Raw genomic sequence first — 19,518 nt, 5'->3', positions numbered from 1 at the left:
ACTATATACCTGGAGTTAGCATCAGCTTCCACAGGCTAAAGGACTCAGTGCCACAAGACTGCTTCCTCTTCAGATGACAGCCACAGATGGGGTGCCCAGGCTACTCATGACCCCACCCCCTCAGGTGCAATAACTTGCTAGAATGACTCACAGAACTCAGGAAAACTGTACTTACATGTACTGGTTTATTATAAAGGATACAATGAAGGAATAGCCAAATGCAAGAGATGAATAGGGCAAGGTACCGGGGGAAAGGGGCATGAAGCCCCATGCCTCCTCTGGATGTGAACCCACCGAGCCAGCAGCTCACCAAATCTCATTCAAATTTTTATAGTGCTCAATCTCCAGTGCCCCCGACTCCTAGGAGGTCAATGCATGGGGCTGAAAGTTCCCACCCTCTGATCACTTGGTCTTTCTGGTGACCAGCCCCATCCTAACTCTGTCTAGGGGGTCCCACCTTATCCCATTAGCATAAACCTAGGTGGGATCAAAAGGGGATCACTGGGGAGAGGGGAACAGGAAGAAGTTGGTTAATGGGTACAAAAATAGGAGGAATAGGTCCTAGTGTTTGATAGCACAGCAGTGACTACAGTTAATAATACTTTATTATATATTTCTTTCTTTTTTTTTTTTTTAAAGATGACCGGTAAGGGGATCTCAACCCTTGGCTTGGTGTTGTCAGCACCACGCTCAGCCAGTGAGTGAACCGGCCATCCGTATATAGGATCTGAACCCGGGACCTTGGTGTTATCAGCACCGCACTCTCCCGAGTAAGCCACGGGCTGGCCCTCTTTATTATGTATTTCCAAGTTGCTAGAGGACTTGGAATGTTCCCAACACAAAGAAATGATAAATGTTTGAAGTGATGGATATCCCAATTACCCCATTTGATCATTACACACTGTATATACATGTATCAAATTATATGTACCACATAATTATGTAATTATTGAAAATAATTTTTTTAAAAAGGGGGATCATTAAAAATAATAAGACATCATCATTCAGGAAATGCCAGGGTTTTAGGAGCCCAGGACAAAGACATCCCTTTCCTTCAATTCTCTATCAGAATTCTTCTTATTCTTTACATTTAACCATCAACTCCCATGAAACTGCCTCTGAATTTGCCACTCAAATTGCTCCTTCAGTGTGACTCTCTGGTGTGAGCTCCCAGGGATAGGGCAGTGCCCTGGCCAGCTCTGTGTACTCCATGACTGTCATCAAAGGGCAGCATGGCCCCTGGCCTATGTGGTGGGACAGTGTCAAGGAGTTGAGCGTTGCCAGCTCAGCCTTGGGCCCATTCACTTCTCCCCTCTGGGCCAGGAAACATTAATAAACTGCCCAAACAAAGACTCTTGCCTCCTCGATGGACCCATCCCCAGGGTGGAGGTGACAGGCTCTTGGCACTGCTCTGGCTGCCACTACCCAGCAGCTGGGAGTGTTAAGAGGATGTTGAGAAGCTGGGCACGAACAGCTCTGCACAGCTCCTTTGTAGATGGAGATTACACGTGGAGGAAGAGCTGAATTCACCTCAGGCTCTGGTTAGGTTCCAAACCAGATGCAGCCTTTACAGCTAAATGCATACGCAGAACAGTGTGAAAAACAGTCAAGAGCACCCCACACTAGTACCCCACTCCACTTGCGTTGCCTAACTGTGGCAGTGCCCCAGGCAGCAGCTGGAGTGTGCAGGTCATACCTCTTGCAGGGGAAACAGCAACAGGTCTGCGGGTATTGCCCATGGTCTCCTGGCAAGTCAAGGGCAACCAAGAGTCCACAGACCACAGCACAGTCCTCGGCCTGGGGTGGAAGGTGGGGGAGCATCGAGGCCAGATGGTTAAGAGCAGAGTCCACTCCCAAAAAGTGGTGGGCAACGACAGAATGACGGCAGAGATGATTAGTAACCATATATGGCTGTTTATTTTATACAGGGTTTTGTACAAAATATTTACACATATTCTTTACAGAATAAGTAAACCACCTGAAGATAAATAGATAATGCTTTCTTCTCAACAGCAGGGGACAATCCTGGTGTCAGCAAAAGCTATAAAACAAACTTTCTCCTTAGGCCACAATACAAGCAAATAACACTTGCTTCTTGGGATCCAAACACCTGTGGCCTTGGGACCCTGGTCACACACGCCTCCTTTCCTCTTCCCATCCTTTCTTTCGGTGTTTACAAACAGGCTCGAGTGCTTGTCTCAGGAAGGGCAGATGCTGCTGCCCGTTTGTAAAGATGACAAGAGGACAAACTTGTGGTGGGAGAAGACTGGAAATAACTGACACATCACCACCTCTGGATCCTGTAAGAACTTCCTTTGTCTTGAATCCACCACTTTATAAATTAATCCGTCCACATCCCACTCATCCCAGGTGGCGGTCCTGCTGTGGAGAACGACCTATCACTTTGAGTTTGTTCTGTTTTTAAAGTGCTTAGTGTAACTCAGCGTAGACACCTCTCTGAACTGCTCTGAGCTCGCGGCTGCCTGGCCCACTGCATGCCTTCCCCTCTGCACACAGTGGGCATGCAGGATGATGTGGACATCTGGATATGGTGGGGCAGAGTGCTTCCGGCATGTTCACTTTAAGAAAACACCTGCCAAGAGAGAACAGTACCCAGCAAAGACCAGGCCAATAAAAGTATATGGCTGCTTCATACTATATACCCCAATTCTTTAAAGCAGCAAAAGGCACTTTTTTTTTTTTCAAGCCAGAGTTACCTGGCTTTGCTTACAGGAAAGCTGTCCCAGAAGGACTGAGGCCTGGAGAATCCTCAGAGAAGCCCGGGGCAGGGGGGATGGCTGTTCCAGGATCCTGCCAGGCTCTTCAGACTACAGTTTGTGCCTTTCTTGGTGCCAGCCAAGTTTCCAGTGACATTTCCAACCAGGCAGGAGAGGCCAGCAATTGAGGAGATAAATCAGACACAAAAAACGATGCCACAGCAGTGAGTGGGTATCTATTTGGAAGTAGAAGGGTGATTTGAGGAAAACAGGAAAGAAGGAAAGCCTGTTAGGATGTGGGCACTTTGGAAGTGTAGGGTTGTTTACAAGTAGCAACTCTGGCTAAAGTGAAATGTCAAACAATTTAGCAGAAAGTAAACTTCAGGATCTTAGAAGCTCATCTTTTTGATGAGAACTACTTTTTCCACAGAGGAACTATTATTTTTAAAGTCAGGGTAATTTACACATTGGGTGTATATAATTCTAAAAATAGTAATAAAAGTGTCTGTTCTAAGTAACGCCGTGTGGCTTGTAGAAGAGAATGGGGAGGAAAAAAGGCAGAGCCAGTCTAGGCCTAGGCCCTAAAGTCAACATTCCTTCCCGCTTGACTGGAAATGCACACGTAATTTCTAGCTGAAAACAGGTAGACTTAACTAGTAAACCAGTCCATGTCAGTCTCTCTGATTTCTGACCAGCTCACGGAGCTGCTCTTAGGAGGGGCCAATCTTGTTCCCAGGCTAGAGTCCTTGGCCCTCTCGCTTTCATTCCAAGGCCCGACTTCTTAAGGCCCTTCCTTTTTCGTCCATCTGAAGCAGACAGGACATAAGGAGCTGCGAAGATAACATTCCATGTCTCTTACTTTCTACTGGGCAGCCAGAAGGTTCCCCAGTAACCAGGGCAGTCCAGGCCCAGCAGGCTCCAAAGCAGCTGGGAGATAAAGCTGGAGCATTTCCTTCAATGCAAGGGGAGGTGGCAGAGAGCCCACTCAGAAGTCCAGTGGGCAGGGGAAAAGAGTTCTATCCCCAGGTCCCCAAGTGCCCTCAGTGTCAGGCAGGCCCTGTTTTTGGCCTCTGAAGCAAAGGCAAACACGGACAGGCAGGGAAGGGTGGCAGGAATAGAAAACCCTTGACAGAAACCCTTTTAATAAAGGAAATTCCACCCCTCCCAATCCTTCCATGGAAGGGTGAGACCTTAACGTAATGTAAGAGGAAGTGTCTTCCCTGGCTCTCAGGGAAACAGCTGCAGCTGAAACTTAGGGGCCCACTCCAGGGCACTTTTCACCACAGCCAATGCAGCTGCTCCAAGTGCCACTGTCAGCCCCATCACTGCCAGTTTCACAAAGCGGTTGGTCCTTGGTTTGGTCAGGACATCTTTCGTTCGATCCTCAGGCCGCAGAAGTCCCCGAAACCGCTGCCGCAGCACCATGTCAGGCCTCTGCTGGGCTGATGCCAGTTCAAAGTCTTTGAAGGTAGAGGCTGCTGTTCTGTAGGGGAAGAAGACAGAAAGACAGAAATGGTATGAAAGGAGAAGAAAAGGAAAGAGAAACTATACTAAACAGGCCAGGGGCAGAACCATCCGCTGCTCAGAAAGCTCTTCTGGATACAGACCCATGAAGGCTAAAGTGGGCATTCTGCTGCCAGAGGCTTAGATCTCTGGAAACTTGCTCCCAGCCCCGTCTCCCCATACACATCTTCCCTCATTTCTCCTTTACAACTGCCCAGTGCAGCAAGAGCCTCAGCCTCACTCACCTCTCAGCTTGCTGCTGGGCAGCTGCCTCCCGAGCAAGTTCGGATGGGGGAAACTGAACAAAGAGGTCTCCTGCTCTACTGATCAGCGTCTCATAGGGCAGGTCCTGAGGGATCTGGGACAACAGGTGGTGGACTGAGGCCATGTCACAGTCACATTCTAGGACTTCCTGCTCTCGATACAACACGATCTGCAGGGAGGCAATAAGGCCTTGCATCAGAGACCAGACGCACAAGGCCTGGGCCACTCGCATTTCATTCTCTTTAGAGATGAATTTAACTTGGTAACAGCGCACAGCCTGAATGTTCAGCAAACTCTCGTATACATCCAGAAAGTAATAGTGTACATACTCTCAGTGCTGTTCCTAGTGGGCTGGCCCTTCCCACTGCAGGCAAACTTCCACACCATGATGTGAAAGGCTAACCAATTATAATCTAAGACCTTCCAGGCACAGTGGTCTGCTCAAGTGTCCCTCAAAATCTTGAAAGTAATGAAGGAGATTCTTTTAGCAGGAACAAAAGGGGAGGGATTGCTGGGAGGTTCCTGGAGCTCCAGCACATTAGATATGGTTCAGAACAGTAGAGAGAATGGTTTTGTCCCCTCTGAACATCTTCCTTCTGACTGCTGGCCCACAAATCCACAGCTGCTGATGGCACCAGTGAACAGTCAAGAATTTCCCTGAGTCCCCACCTCCAATCCACCATTCAGACCCCACTCTCTACCACCAGCTACGTCACTTTTCTTTTTTTTTTTTTTTGGCAGCTGGCCGGTGCAGGGATCCAAACCCTTGACCTTGGTGTTATAACATCATGCTCTAACCAACTGAGCTAGCCAGGCAGCCAACCTCACTTTTCTATCATAACACCAGATCTCTTCTTTTCTTAAACCTGGAGTTGGCAATTTGTAATACTGTTTCCCTAATTGTGTTCATCAGCTGAACACAGTTCCAGGAGATGTCAATAGAAACACTGACAATTCACAATGCACATTATCAGAATTTTAAAGAATCAGAAGAGTCACGTAGTAAAGAAATCTGTTTAACTTTGTTTAACCAGCAATTCCCAACTTTTTTTTTTTTTTCCCATGACAACCCCGTTAACGTTAAACAGAATGCAGTCCAGGGATACCAGCCTGGGAAACGCCATCTTTTGCATCTTTCCATAATCACCAGGTTTCCCTTCAGGGAAAATGATCAAGCTGGGACGAGTGATGGTGAACCCAGTTGCTGGCTCATGGTCTGTACCTACCACAGCTGCAAAGTAAATGGGCATCAGAGGGTGGCAGGCCAGGAAGAAGTCATATAACCGCACGACGTGCCTGAAGTCAGACAGGACATGCCCAAACCAGGTGATGAGCCAGCTGAGGGCAAAGATGGTCCCCACCTCAGCACTAGAAGCAAAGGAAATCCAGATGTTAGGTTCCCTGCTGGGTCATCCCTTCCCTCTCTGTGGGCCTTCTTTGTCCTCAGCGCTGGTGAAAAGGAAGCATTTGGAAATATGCTTTCTGGAAAATTTGGCCACATAGGAATTCAACACCTTCCCCTCACAAAATACAAAATCTTTAAAATGTACCATGACACTAATACCACAACAGGGTCTTGGCTGCATTATCTCACTCAGTGCTCTCCTAATGGCCAACAAATGTCAACTACAGAAACAAAAAGCAGTTGTTTCTACAGAACTTTCCCATGATTCTCCTTCTGAGAAAGTCTTACTCTTTTGGGGGGCACAGGGGACATAATCTCAGGCTTAAAAACACAACTGTGTTAATTGTTCAGCTAACATGAGACCACTGAAACATCTTAAAATAAAACTGTTATTATTTTTTATTTTTAAGTGAGGCACTGGCCAAGGACACATCTCCAACTAAACAGAGGAGGAAAAAAAACATCACACGAGATTTGTAAAGAAATATTTCTTCTCTTTGGTACTTGGGAAACAACCCACAGATGGCCTTGTCCTCTCTTCTGGATCCCACAGAACTTTTTACTTCTCTTTCAATGATAACCTCAAAGTCTACCGTGGCATACTTACCTTGTCCACATCTCCCCACTAGATGTAAACTCCTCAAGGCATGCGCTGTGTCATCCTTCTACCCTCAAAAAAGCAAAGAACTCAAAGTGTGCTCTAAAACTGTGTACAGAATTGAATTATCCAATTGCTGGTGATTGGAAAGGACAACTCAGAAGAACTTCCACTAATTAATATAAGATGATGATGAAACTGAACTAGACTACGATGAAGAAATAAAAGCTAGGAGAGAGTTTAAGATGTGTGTGTGTGTGTGTGTATATATACACATAAATATAGACACATATATACCTCTGCATGAAGTCATGGAGTTCTGGATTCACCTGGTCAATGATGGGCATCAGATAGTTTAATATATGCTTGGTGTTGTCCATGGTTGGGTCCATGAAATCCCTAGAGGAAGACAATTCAATGAGCTTGGTCAGACTAAACAGTCAGATTAGGGTGGCAAGTGGAGTGGGCTCAAACCACTGAAAAAACTGACTAGATGGGCCGGCCCGTGGCTCACTCGGGAGAGTGCGGTGCTGATAACACCAAGGCCCCGGGTTCGGATCCCATATACGGATGGCCGGTTCGCTCACTGGCTGAGTGTGGTGCTGACAACACCAAGTCAAGGGTTAAGATCCCCTTACCGGTCATCTTTAAAAAAAAAAAAAAAAAAAACTGACTAGAAAATGGACAAAGGAGCTAACCCCCTGGGAGCTTGAGAAGTGATACCCATCCTCTAAAGTCCCTCTGCACTGGTACCTGAGATGGTGCGTAGACAATTTTTCTACCAGGGATGTTGCCAGCCTCTCGCCTACCACCAGCAGAAAAGTGACCACGATGTCATGGTAGCCCTGGTAGTAGTGCAGCTGAGGGTTGCGCTCCAAGATGAGGAGGATGATGTCGATCAGTTCTTCCTGGAGCCCTTCTCTCTGTTCGTCTGGCATGCCTGTGGAGAGGAGGTGGGGATGTGTATTTGACCACAGCAAGCAGCCTAGAGTAACAAGGAAGTTAGGAAGAAGGCCAGCAATGGATTTTCAGTGTTCCATAAAAGATGAATTACAAACAATTTGGCAACATATATCAAGACCCACACACTGCCGATACCAGCTGACCTATAGGAAAGAGCCACACACTAGCAACCTTCAGTGGGAGACCTGAAGACAACATCCTAACCCAGTCCTCACAGTTAATACCTGGTAGTGGGACTACTGGACAGCACGTGCCTCCTCATATCACGTGCTGATGAGCTTAACATCATGTCTGCAGAATTCCTATCAACAGTGCATAAGCCTGAATCTCATCATGAGGAAATATCAGACAAACCCAAAGTAAGGGAAATTCAACAAAATAACTGGCCAGTCATAAGATATAAAGGAATTGTTCCAGATTAAAGGAGCCTAAAGAGATATGATGATTGAATGGAAAATGCATCAGTTTGTACTTCCTTTTCCTATAAGGGACATGACTAGGATAAATGGTGAAATCTGAATAAAATCTGTGGATAATAGTATTTTTCAATGTTGTTACTGATTTGGTAAGTGTACTGTAATTATGTAAGAGCCTTATTTTTAGGAAATACATCCTGAAATATTTAGGGGTAAAAAGGTACCATGTTTGCAATTTATTCTTAAATAGTTCAGAAATTTGTGTGTGTGTACATGAAGGAGGGAAGAGAGAAATCAGTTAATAAAGCAAACACAGTAAAATGTTATCACATGAGGAGATCTGGGTAAAAGGTATCAGGGAATTCTTTGTCTTATTTTTGCAATTTTTTGGTAAGTGCAAAATTATATAAAAATAAAACTTTCAAAAAGCTCCATGTTCCCTTCCAAAACATACCAAATATTACAGGAAGGACTGATCTCTTGATCCAAAGATGCAGCTGGAAACAGGGGAGCCTATCACAGGAACTCTTTCAGAGCATGAAACTAGTCCTGCCAGGGGTCAGTGCAGCTCCTCGGCTCATCTGGCTTTTACTGTGAGAATGCCAAACCTTGGCCTTGTGAACTGCTTTAGAAGAATGCACACAGCATGGCTTTCCTACATCATTAGTTTTTACAGCTAAAAACATTTTGTGAGAGAAAACAGTTAATGTAAGGACCCAGACTGAATTGAACAAAGGGATTAAGGTAAGAGCAAAGCCCATCTCTTGCCCATATTTACTCCACCCCTTCTCAAAAAAGGAACACTCCAAAAGATAAAATTAAAAAGAAAAGAGAATAAAACAAGTACCAAGGATAGGTTAAGTAATGAAAGTAGTGACAGTAAAAATTAAACCCTGTTTGAATTTTCAGTATAAAAGTGGTCAGCCAAGCCCAGGAGAACATGAACCGAAGAAGAATACGAAGCCACATGGAAAGCTGAGCCTACAGAGAGAATGGCAAAGACTGATGTTACACAAATGGAAGCAAAGGGTTCAGGGGAAAACAGGTTACCCAGGGGAAAAATGGGAGGCATCTGTCATGTGGTCTCATCCAAACTAGCAGGATAGGAAAAAGGGAGTGGGCCATGGGCATATGCTTTTATCAAAACCAAGTTGGCAGACTGATGGGAATCACAAGAGCCTCTCCGGGGAGCAGGGATGCAAGCAGGAAAGAAGGCCCTTTAACAGACAAAATCCAAGCCAGAGCATGGTTTCAGAAGACGGAAGCAACAGGTTTAGAGGAACTCATTCCTTCAGCAATTCTAAAAATGGAGGTGCCAGAGAAAGAGAAACAGGTCATAATATGGTTTGTTGCCCAACTTCTGTCATTGTGAAAACAGAGACAACAGTCATTCTTTTCCTTCCTGGGAATGGGGAGGCAGTTTTAGGAATAGCTTTTTTTTTTTTTTAAAGATGACCGGTAAGGGGATCTTAACCCTTGACTTGGTGTTGTCAGCACCATGCTCAGCCAGTGAGCTAACAGGCCATCCCTATATAGGGATCCGACCCTGTGGCCTTGGTGTTATCAGCACCACACTCTCCCGAGTGAGCCACAGGCTGGCCCTAGGAATAGATTTTTTTTTTTTTTTTAAAGATGACCAGTGAGGGAATCTTAACCCTTGGCTTGGTATTGTCAGCACCACGTTCAGCCAGTGAGCCAACCGACCATCCCTATATAAGATCCGAACCCGTGGCCTTGGTGTTATCAGCACCACACTCTCCCGAGTGAGCCACGGGCTGGCCCCAGGAATTGGTTCTTTAAACATGCAGGGAACAGCCTCCCTTCCAGTCCAAGGGACCCAATATATGTATATGCAAGATATCCCTATTTATAAATCTAATTAAATGAAGACATTGATAACTCTTATTAGTGTCCAGTTCCAAACCAATCTGCTCTCTAAAGCCAGACTGATAGCTCTAACAATCTTTATTTTTTTGTTTGTTTGTTTTTCCTTCAAGTCCCTTCCGTAGCTTGAAGGAAAAACAAAAACCAAAAAATCCCCTCTCTTATTCACCACCTCTAGGCCAAGAGAAATTATTTTTGGTTCAGGCTTTCACTGTGGAGGTCTGAAAGTGACTGAGTCAGCAAAAAAATGACTCAGCAGATTAAGAGTACTAAAGGTCCCTGGGGAGCCAGGGTCCTGCCTGTTAGGTCACACTGTGCACTGGGATAAAAATCTTCCTGGGACTGGCAAGCACCAACACAAGAAAGTAAGTGCAACTGGGACAGAAACCCTCACTCTAAATGTGGCAAGACTTGGAGAGTTTCTCACCAGGAGGGAACCTCCGTAAAGACCGTCTGACATCCAGCAACACTTGTTGGTAGTCCTTGCTCAACTGCCGTAGGTTCTTCCCTATTGGAGCAAAAGAAACATGTTATTGCAAGAATGACTAGGAAGCCAGATCAGGAGCAAAACATTCTGAAATGACATCAAAAGCCTGCAAGACACCTGGCTTTTTCCTGAAGAGGACATGACTCAAGATAACAACATTTGGAAGAGAATTCCTAGTTTAGTACCAAACACACACTGATTCATGCAAGTCATGATAACCTTAAGGGGAGGGAACACAGTTTGTCCAGGAGGCAACAGAGTTGGGTGGAGAGAGCAGCAGAAAAGTCAGGAGGCCAGACCCTAGTGCAGGCTGCCACTGTGCATCACTGGGGACTGCTCTGAATTTCAGTGTTCATATCTGTACCTCTCAGGTTACTATAAGGATCAAATCAAATCATGAATGCGGAAACCACAGACCACTGAAAAAAACTAGTGTTCAGTTGATAAACCCAATCCAGTGTGAAAGTAAGAAGGCAGTCTCTAACTGTTATGTAGGAGGGTACTTCGGAAATTTCATGGAAATAATTGTATTATCTTTTAATTCTATTTTTCCACAAAGTTTCTGAAGTACCCTTGTACTTATATAACAGATATACACTTCCCTCAACCCAAACCAAGTGCTATATAATACGTGTACATTTCCCTCACAAAATCAAATGCTACCAGAGGAGTTGATGCAATACTTCCTCACACACAGACTTCATCTTACAAAAAACATGGGAAGCCTGAAATCTGAAAGAAGATCATCTCAGGATTGAGAGTGTGACTGTGGCAATGCCTTTGCTTTCCAACAAAAAGCTGACTGCTCTAAGGCAGCCAGTCCCAAAGATGATGACAAGTGGCAATGCAACACCTACTCAGTGGCACCAAGACACTGTGAACTTTTCCACAGCAGAGGTCCTGTTTGAATCACCTCCAGTGCCTGGCACACAATTGGAGCACAACTAATATATGCCAAGTAAATGAAAGAATCCCCAGCACTCGGCATTTTGCCATAATGGCAGGAAAGCAATAAAGTGAATGAATTAAGCGAATGAACAACAAAGTGGATTCATTGTTCCACAGTCCTTTCTTTTCTATTGTTTTTGGTTTTTGTTTTTGGCGGCTGGCTGGTATGGGGTCTTTTGTATTTTGAACTGCATTCCAAAAACCTCCTTTTACTACATGGGCCTTGCAAATTAGTCAAATAACAGCTTTCCTAGAATCACAGAATTTTAGAACTCCAAAGGATCCCAATAAAAAATTTTTGTTTTTTGTTTTAAAGGACCATAGAGGTATTATCTCTCCCTGCAGTCCAATGTTTCTCAAAATGTAGTCATCTACATTGGAATCAGCTGGGGTGCTTGCTAAAATACAAATTCCTACAACCCACTTCCCATCGAGTGAATCTGGACTAGAACATACGTTTTTAATAAACTCCCCTACCTAGCCAATATTTTAGTCCCTAATAAAAGCACATTCCGTTTTTGAAGAAAATTGTAGTTATCTGTTGGCCTTATTTTCAGACTGGACCCAAGTATTTCCTAAAGTGCTTTAGATTTACTCATCTACTCTTGGTTTGAAACAAGCACAAAAATCAAAGATTCTGGAATTCTTTCCTCCCTGCTTCCTAGATAAGCTCCCCGCATGGGCTCCCCCTTACTCCATTACCTGATGTGGGAGGTGGGTCATTGGTGTTGATATTGAGGAGCTTGGGCCACACTTTCCGTCTGATATCATCATTAAGGAGCCCTCCTTCACTGATAGCCATGCGTCTAAGGGCAGCCACATCAGTGGGCTCACTGTTCAGAGCCTGGTATATCTCTGCCACTTTCTTTTTCTTTTTGGTGTTAAAGTCTGCAAAAAAAAAAAAAAAAAAAAAAAAAAAAAAAAAGGCAGGGGGGAGCATTAGGCACACATTCAGCATTTGTATGTCTTCTGCTTAGGGCTCAATCTCCCTATTTGGTTTGAGGTACAGGTAGGTATCTACTTCTAGACAGATAGCTCTGAGATCACTCGGTGACATAAAGTCTCATAGCCAAATGCACATTAATTTCAGGCCCACTCCACTGAACCTCACTGGGGTGGGGGTGGGAGCAGGAAGTTCATTATAAAGTAGACTTCAAGCAGCCTATTTTAAAAAGATAATCTCTTTCTATAGGTATGAACCAAAGATCACAGGCACAGACCAGAAATAATTATATTTTTTCAAAGAAAGATTTAGTGGAAAAAAAGGATGTATTAAAATCAGACAGATCTTGGTTCACCTGGCTCTGCCACTTATCTGTTCTATAACTTTGGGCAGATTACTTAACCTCTCTGGGCCTCAGGGTTGACATCCTCCTGTCAGGACAGCTACCATGGTACACAGTAGATACTTATTAAATATTAGTTCCCCTCCTGGCAACCTACAGTTATTTAATTAGCACATAATGTACAAAACACTAAGGAGACATACGGTGTAAGTAATAAGCAAGGAATTACAATTATAACAAATGCTCAGTAAATTCAGGCATATCTAGCAGTTAGTGCCAATGTTTTCCTACAGAATGCCTGCTCTTTCTTAATACCCAAACTTCACAAAGCATATATATATCTCAATACCCAAACTTCACAGAACATATATATCTCTTTTTTTTTTTTTTAAAGATGACCGGTAAGGGGATCTTAACCCTTGACTTGGTGTTGTCAGCACCACACTCACCCAGTGAGCTAACCAGCCATCCCTATATGGGATCTGAACCCATTGCCTTGGTGTTATCAGCACCCCACTCTCCCGAGTGAGCCACCGGCCAGCCCCTATATATCTCTTAATAGAACGAATTTTTCTTGTTTATGTAGGAAAAATATATATGTATGTCACCAAAACTCAAAGCTACATTTTTAACAAGACCACATGCAAAAGTCTCTAGTTACATGCTAATACAACTGGTAAAACATCAGAATCACATACAGATATGTTCAAAAGCCAAGCGTCAAAAGGTACTTGAGTTTCCAATGTGGCTAGTGGCAAAAAAAAGGTCTTGATATTACACACAAAACAACTGTTTCTTAACAACCATAGTAATTACTAGAGATCAGAAAGCAAAATTAAGCATCTTATATCCTTATGTGATAGTCTGTTATTCACAAGCATTTTACTGTGTTGAAATTACTTTTTAGGAAATTAGTTGGGAGTTTGTAGTTGATATCTATCATATTATAATTTTTCTATTTAAAATAATGAGGTAATAGGTTCTCAGAGTTTTCATGAAGAATGTCTACCTTTAGGAATGGCCTGTTGCAGTTAAATGGATGATGCCTGTATTTAGATTCTTTCTGATTGCCTGCACCATCGAGTATATAAGACAAAAACACAAGACACCACCAAATGTCACAAGGCAGTGCACTATAATTCCCCCCAAAAAGATGGATACAGACAATAAAGGTCAAGAGCTCAAAGAGATTGCAGCAGGTCAGGCTAACCTGAGAAGTGCACCTTAGAAGAAAATGGGAGGAGTTAGAGGGGTTGGGAGGAGGGGTAGAGAAGAGAAGAAAGGCTTGGAGGTAGGAACATAAGGCTCTTTCATTTGACAGTAAACAGACTCATTAAACAATATTTTTGGAGTATATACTAGGTACAAGGCACTAGAGTTAATGTAAAGTGGAAGATAATACCAGAAGGTAGGTTAGGCTTTAGAAGGGACTAACATTGGAAGGTATGTTAGGTTTTAGAAGGGACACTAAACCACATTCCTCAGCAATGTTCTATTCTGAGACAAAAGTCTACAAATTGTTTCCATGACAAAGGTGCACATCATTAACACAAATAAAAATTGGTACTCACAGCCCCGATAATCTACTTATGAAAGCAGTGACATATAAACCACATAAACAGAGGCACCAACTGGTTTGGAGTCAAATGCAATTCGACGTGGAGACAGGAAAATAACACAAGTGACTTTTCACCCAGGTAAACCTGTACTCCTGGCTAGACTGTTGTTGGTTTTACAAGTAACCTAGCAGGATGACCATTTGCTCCAGTTTGTCTGAGATCTTCCTGGTTTACACCTATAGTCCTGGCGTAATTGTTCGTAGCAACCTCCTCCTGCTCCCTGCACTCTCAAAAATGTCCCAGTTTGGATGCTAATTAAGTGGTTACCCTACCTAGAAATCATGAAAAATCAAGTCCCCAATGTCCTCTGTCGGCATATAACTAGCACATAACTAAATGCTTGCTTATGAGAATTAAAAAAAAAAAAAAAAGTATGAGATGTGTCAAGCACGTGGCTCAGGTGTGTCCTTTCATCCATCCATCTACCCATCCACCTGCCCATTTGTCCATCTATCCATTCATCTTTCCATCATTTAATGAGTGCCTACTTGTACTAAGCACTGTACTAGGGATAAAAAGATGAATATGACTCTCTCTGTCCTTGAGAGGCTTCTAGGGAGGGACACAAACATTTATTATATATGATACAACAGAATCATGAAGAATTATGAATATCCAGAGGAAAAAATGACTACTTCTGAGGCACACAGGAAAGGCTTCATCAAGAATATATTCTGGTACCTTCTTAAAGAAACTTTGCCACATGGCAGAGTGTGTTGAAGGGAAAGCAATCCAGGCAGAGGAAAGAGTATGTGCAAAGACCCTGTCATATGAAAGAAACACCACGTCCAGGAAACAAAGAGAAGTTCTGCGCAGCTGAAGTGTCAGGTAAAGGGAAAGAATAGAAGCAGGAAGGAGTGCAGTAAATGAGGCTCGTAGAAGAGTCTGGGCTGGATTCATCCCGCAAAAGAGTATGGGTTTTATCCTGCACTCAAAAGGAAGACAGGGAAAGATTTCACTTTGGGCCTAAGGGGCCATCCTTTGGAAGAACAGGCTGTATGTTTTGAAAGAGGGGTCACAGACATGCAGGAAACAGGAGACTTGTTATATAACAACACAGCCTGAGACAATATATGAACAGAAATAGAATTAATTTCCAACCGGGCCGGCCCGTGGCTCACTCGGGAGAGTGTGGTGCTGAAAACACCAAGGCCACGGGTTCGGATCCCATATAGGGATGGCCGGTTGTTCACTGGGTGAGCGTGGTGCTGACAACACCAAGTCAAGGGTTAAGATCCCCTTAACGGCCATCTTCAAAAAAAAAAGGGCTGAGCCAGTGGCGCACTCGGGAGAGTGCGACGCTCCCGCTGCGGGTTCGGATCCTATAGGGAGAGTGCGATGCTCCCGCTGCGGGTTCGGATCCTATATAGGAATGGCCGGTGCACTCACTGGCTGAGTGACGGTCATGAAAAAGACGGGGAAAAAAAAAAAAAAAAAAGAAATTAATTAATTTCCAACCAAGAAAACAATCTAGCAGACATTTACTTTTTTTAAAACCAAGTACCCTTGCACTTTCCCCACACCACAAATTAAGAGCACTTAAATGGTAATACTGAAAACTGCTTGAGGGACGCTGACATTTAGAAATCTTGTTAACCGACTTGTTAAGAATATGTTAACTTTTTCTCAATTTGTTTAGACACATATCCACCCCCACTCCTCTTTCCAAGTAAGCTAGTCAACAATCTGGAGGAAAGGAAAACCGTTACTTCTGTTTTGGAGAAAAGAACACTGCAATCAGCTGGATTTCCATGAGATTTAAGCAAATAATCTGTCAGAATTTTAACTAATTCTGAACCCAAACCATAGCTCCACTACTTATTTCACTTAAGACTCTGTTCTGATTCTATTTTCAATCTTGCATTTCAAAATTTACTTTCTTCTTGTTTTTGACACTCTGTAGAAACTCACTAAATATGTGCAGAACAAAATAAATGATTTAGCTTAGTTATTTTTCCTCTGGAAAAAACTGGCCTATAGTGAAAGACATTATTTCCCCCATACTACTATTAAGAATATGCTCCCCCATACCAGCCAGCTGCTAAAAAAAAAAAAAAAAAAAAAAAAGAATATGCTCACTGAAGAACTTTAAATGGACTTGTAGACTTGGGCTGGCTCAGCTGGTTAGACCATGGTGTTATAATACCAAGGTCAAGGGTTCAGATCTCTGTACTGGCCAGCTGCCAAAACACAGAAAAACAAAACTACTGGTACCTCCCAGAGTAGGATGCTGCTCAAATGTAGGTTTTAGTTGCTGTCCAGGCCCCAACACCACCTTCCTTGACCCCACATTCCAGTGATTAAACGTTAGTGGTAGATGAGGAAGGCACTCCTACATGTGCCACCCCCACAAATACTTCATGTATAGGCTCTCATTGTGGCATACAAAGGGAAGAGAGAACAGAAAATTCAAGTGAGCTAGAGCTGTATAAATCACAGAGTAAGAAGGTCAAGTGCTAGACTACACAATGAGGGAGAAAAGGTTGGCAGAGTCGTTTCACTGAACCACTAATTCACACACATCCTATTTATTTTAGAAAGAGAAAAATCATAGAGCTATTTTTTGGATGTTCAAGAGAAGATTAAAATAATACCTACCATCTACTTTAAGATAAATGTTATATACAGATTTTAGAATAGTACAAACATTTCTGGACTTGAAAATGCTGGGCTTGGGATAAAAGCCCATGTTTCATCTGGAGGTAGCATATATGTCATTATAATTTCCCTGAAAAATTTCTCCTCCAATTTCTTTATTGCCCCTATTATAAGAGAGGTATATTGTATATTACAAACTGATACCTTCCAAATCCCTTGATAGTAGAGGTCTTGCCTATCATAACCATGATGGAATGAAATGACTGTCCTATAGCTGGCTGCAAACTATAAGGCTGCTATAAATGGATTCCTGATGCCTGAATAGTAATTCATTCAACAAAGAGAAAAGAAAAGATATAGGTACTACTTTGGCCTGTTCTCCAATAAAATGCTTATTTTAGTAAGGGACACTGAAGCAGTGGTTCTCAACATTTTGGGTAAGATGGTTCGTTATTGTCTTAAACTTTTCCCAACTCTGGCTACAGAGCCCAGGTAAAGATTTCTGCCTCCTCAAAGTAACAGGTATCGCCAAAAGCATTCAGCTTGGGGAACTTCATATACAGGGGAAGGACAATGACTAAAGATCACCACTAGCTATGCTTCCTCTACAAGTTTTTCCATATCATCAAAATAAATTAGTGACTTGGATCAGGTAAGTGACCTACTACACACTTATGTAATGGAGTCTCATGGGAGGCACAAAACTCCATACTGACTACTTGGTCTAAGCTTGCATATCAAGAAAGTTTTACAGTCTTTAAACAGAAGTTAAATTAAGCAATGGAAATTAAAATATATGCTTGAAATTCGTTATTTGTACAGAGAAAGACAGTGGGAGAGGAAATTCCTACCTTATTCTGGGTAAGATTCCTATTAATAACAAAATAAAACAAAGTAACCTCTGTTTCAGAAAGTCCTAATTAGTTTCTACAAAACAGTACCCCAATTAGCAGAGATTCATTAACTACCCAAAACATAAAGATAAGCAGGTCTCACAAAAGAATGCTTTACCCCAACAATGGAGAAAAATAGTTTAGAGAGTAAACCAATCTGACCATAAACTCCACAAAGGAGGGCTTGTAGTATTAGTAAGTTTGCAAACAATTCTCCAATATGATTACAAACGAAACAAAAATTTTAAAAACTCATCTCTAAATTCCTCCCATTCATTCAGAGAAGCAAAATCAAGGGAACTAGGTGGGGGGTGGGAGAGGGAGTAAAGTCTTGGAACAGGTCTCGAGACCCAGGCCGCTTGGGGGTATTGACTATTATGCCACTACGACAGATGTCATACAAACACAAGCAAGGGGTTATAATACCAAAGGCCCCAGAGAGGTAATACGTGGTCTAAACTCCACTTACATCCAGTGTGAGAACAAGAGAAAAAGGGGATAACGGAAAATGAGCCCAGGGAAACAACACGCAGATACCAGGAGCTTCATCAAAAAATGCAAAATATGTGGGTTGAATAACGTGGTTGGTTCTATTATGGGAACCACCCATCAGAGGACGGGAAAGTGTGAAAGCTACCTTAGTCTTCCCCAGCCGGGAAAAGATTATTTCACTTGGTACAAAGTAAGCATTCATAATTTTAACTGCCATGTATTTACTGTATGGAAAACATCTTGGAGAATATAATGTGCAAGAAAACCGTGATTTCACAGAAGTTACGGTTTAGACTGAAACACTGTAAAGACTAGAATCGCTTCTTATACAATTAAATAGCATTGAAACAGGCGGCCCAGGACGGAGACAGAAAGGAGATCAGTGGTTGCCAGGAGCTGTGGATACTGGAGAGTGGCGAGTGATGGTACGGGGTACGAGTTTCTTTTCGGAATTTGAAATGTTTTGGCATTAGTGCCGATGGTCGCACAACTTTATGAATGTACTAAGAACTCCTGAACTGTACAGTTTTAAAGAGTGAGCTTTATGGTAATTAAAAGACACAGTACAGAAACAACGCGTAAACCCAGGCGGCGATATACGAATGAAGTTTGGGAAGCCTACCTTACAACAAGGGAGAGGCACCAGGAGTGTGCGGACGTGGCCGGACAGTCGCAGGCCGGGGAGTGAGGCCTGGCCTCAGTTCTCAGGGACCCCCAATTCTCCTCTGCACATGTAACGAGGCCGGAGCGCGGAACCCCCGCCCAATCCTTCCCACTGGGGACGCGATTCTGCCGCCGGGATTCCCCTGGTCTGCTCAGCATCTGCCCGGTCCCTATTCCAGGCCCTCTCCCCCTTCAGACGTGACCCGGGCCCTTCAGTCTTTTCCTCTCCCGCCGTCCCGAATCCCGCCCGCGGCTCCCTCCGGCGCAGCCTCCGCCTCGGCCCGCTCCTCCAACAGCTGTCCCCGGCCCCTCGGGCCGCCCTACCCCCAGTCCATCCTCGCAGGCCGCTCCCCGGCCGACTTCCGTACCTGCCTTCTCGGAGCCGCCATCCCAGCGACTGGGGGTGGGGCCATCGCCCTGCGCACTACGGAGAGCCATGCCCCGGGGGCCCGGGCCCCGGCCCGAGCCCCGGCAGACAGCGGAGCCGTGAGAAGACGCGGCTGTGGCCGCAGAACACAGGGCAATCCCCGCGGGGTCAGGATCAGCTCCGTCGGCCGGCGGCACGCATGCGTACAGGAACACAGGCGTCCCCCATGCGGCCCCGCCCCCACGCCGGCACGTGACCGCCTCTTCGCCGGGGCGAGAGGCGGTAGCCCGGGCACGTTTATGCGGCTGGAGCGGCGGGGAAAGTACGGCGAGCATGGCGGAGAGTTATTTCTATCCGAACTGTGTAGAGCGTGGCGTTCTCTGCTTAGTGTGTTCAGTTCCAGATTTTGTCTTTT

General features: G+C 44.1%; 1 protein-coding gene across 1 annotated transcript; it reads right to left on the bottom strand.

Annotated features, from left to right (window-relative positions):
• Window positions 1–1,894: 1,894 nt before the first annotated feature.
• Window positions 1,895–19,290, bottom strand: TBC1D20 (TBC1 domain family member 20). Its single transcript, XM_063098832.1, has 8 exons — window positions 19,105–19,290; window positions 11,888–12,073; window positions 10,178–10,258; window positions 7,241–7,427; window positions 6,785–6,886; window positions 5,711–5,852; window positions 4,466–4,653; window positions 1,895–4,200 (listed from the first exon to the last, which is right to left on the bottom strand). Exons 1-8 carry the CDS (start codon window positions 19,172–19,174, stop codon window positions 3,945–3,947), a joined length of 1,212 nt encoding a protein of 403 aa, XP_062954902.1. The 5' UTR covers window positions 19,175–19,290; the 3' UTR covers window positions 1,895–3,944.
• Between the last annotated feature and the right edge of the window lie 228 nt (window positions 19,291–19,518).

The sequence above is a fragment of the Cynocephalus volans genome, chromosome 1 (genome assembly GCF_027409185.1).
Source record: "Cynocephalus volans isolate mCynVol1 chromosome 1, mCynVol1.pri, whole genome shotgun sequence".
NCBI lineage: Eukaryota > Metazoa > Chordata > Mammalia > Dermoptera > Cynocephalidae > Cynocephalus > Cynocephalus volans.
The sequence above is the reverse complement of the archived record's forward strand: the minus strand, read 5'-3'. Positions and strand labels throughout refer to the sequence as shown.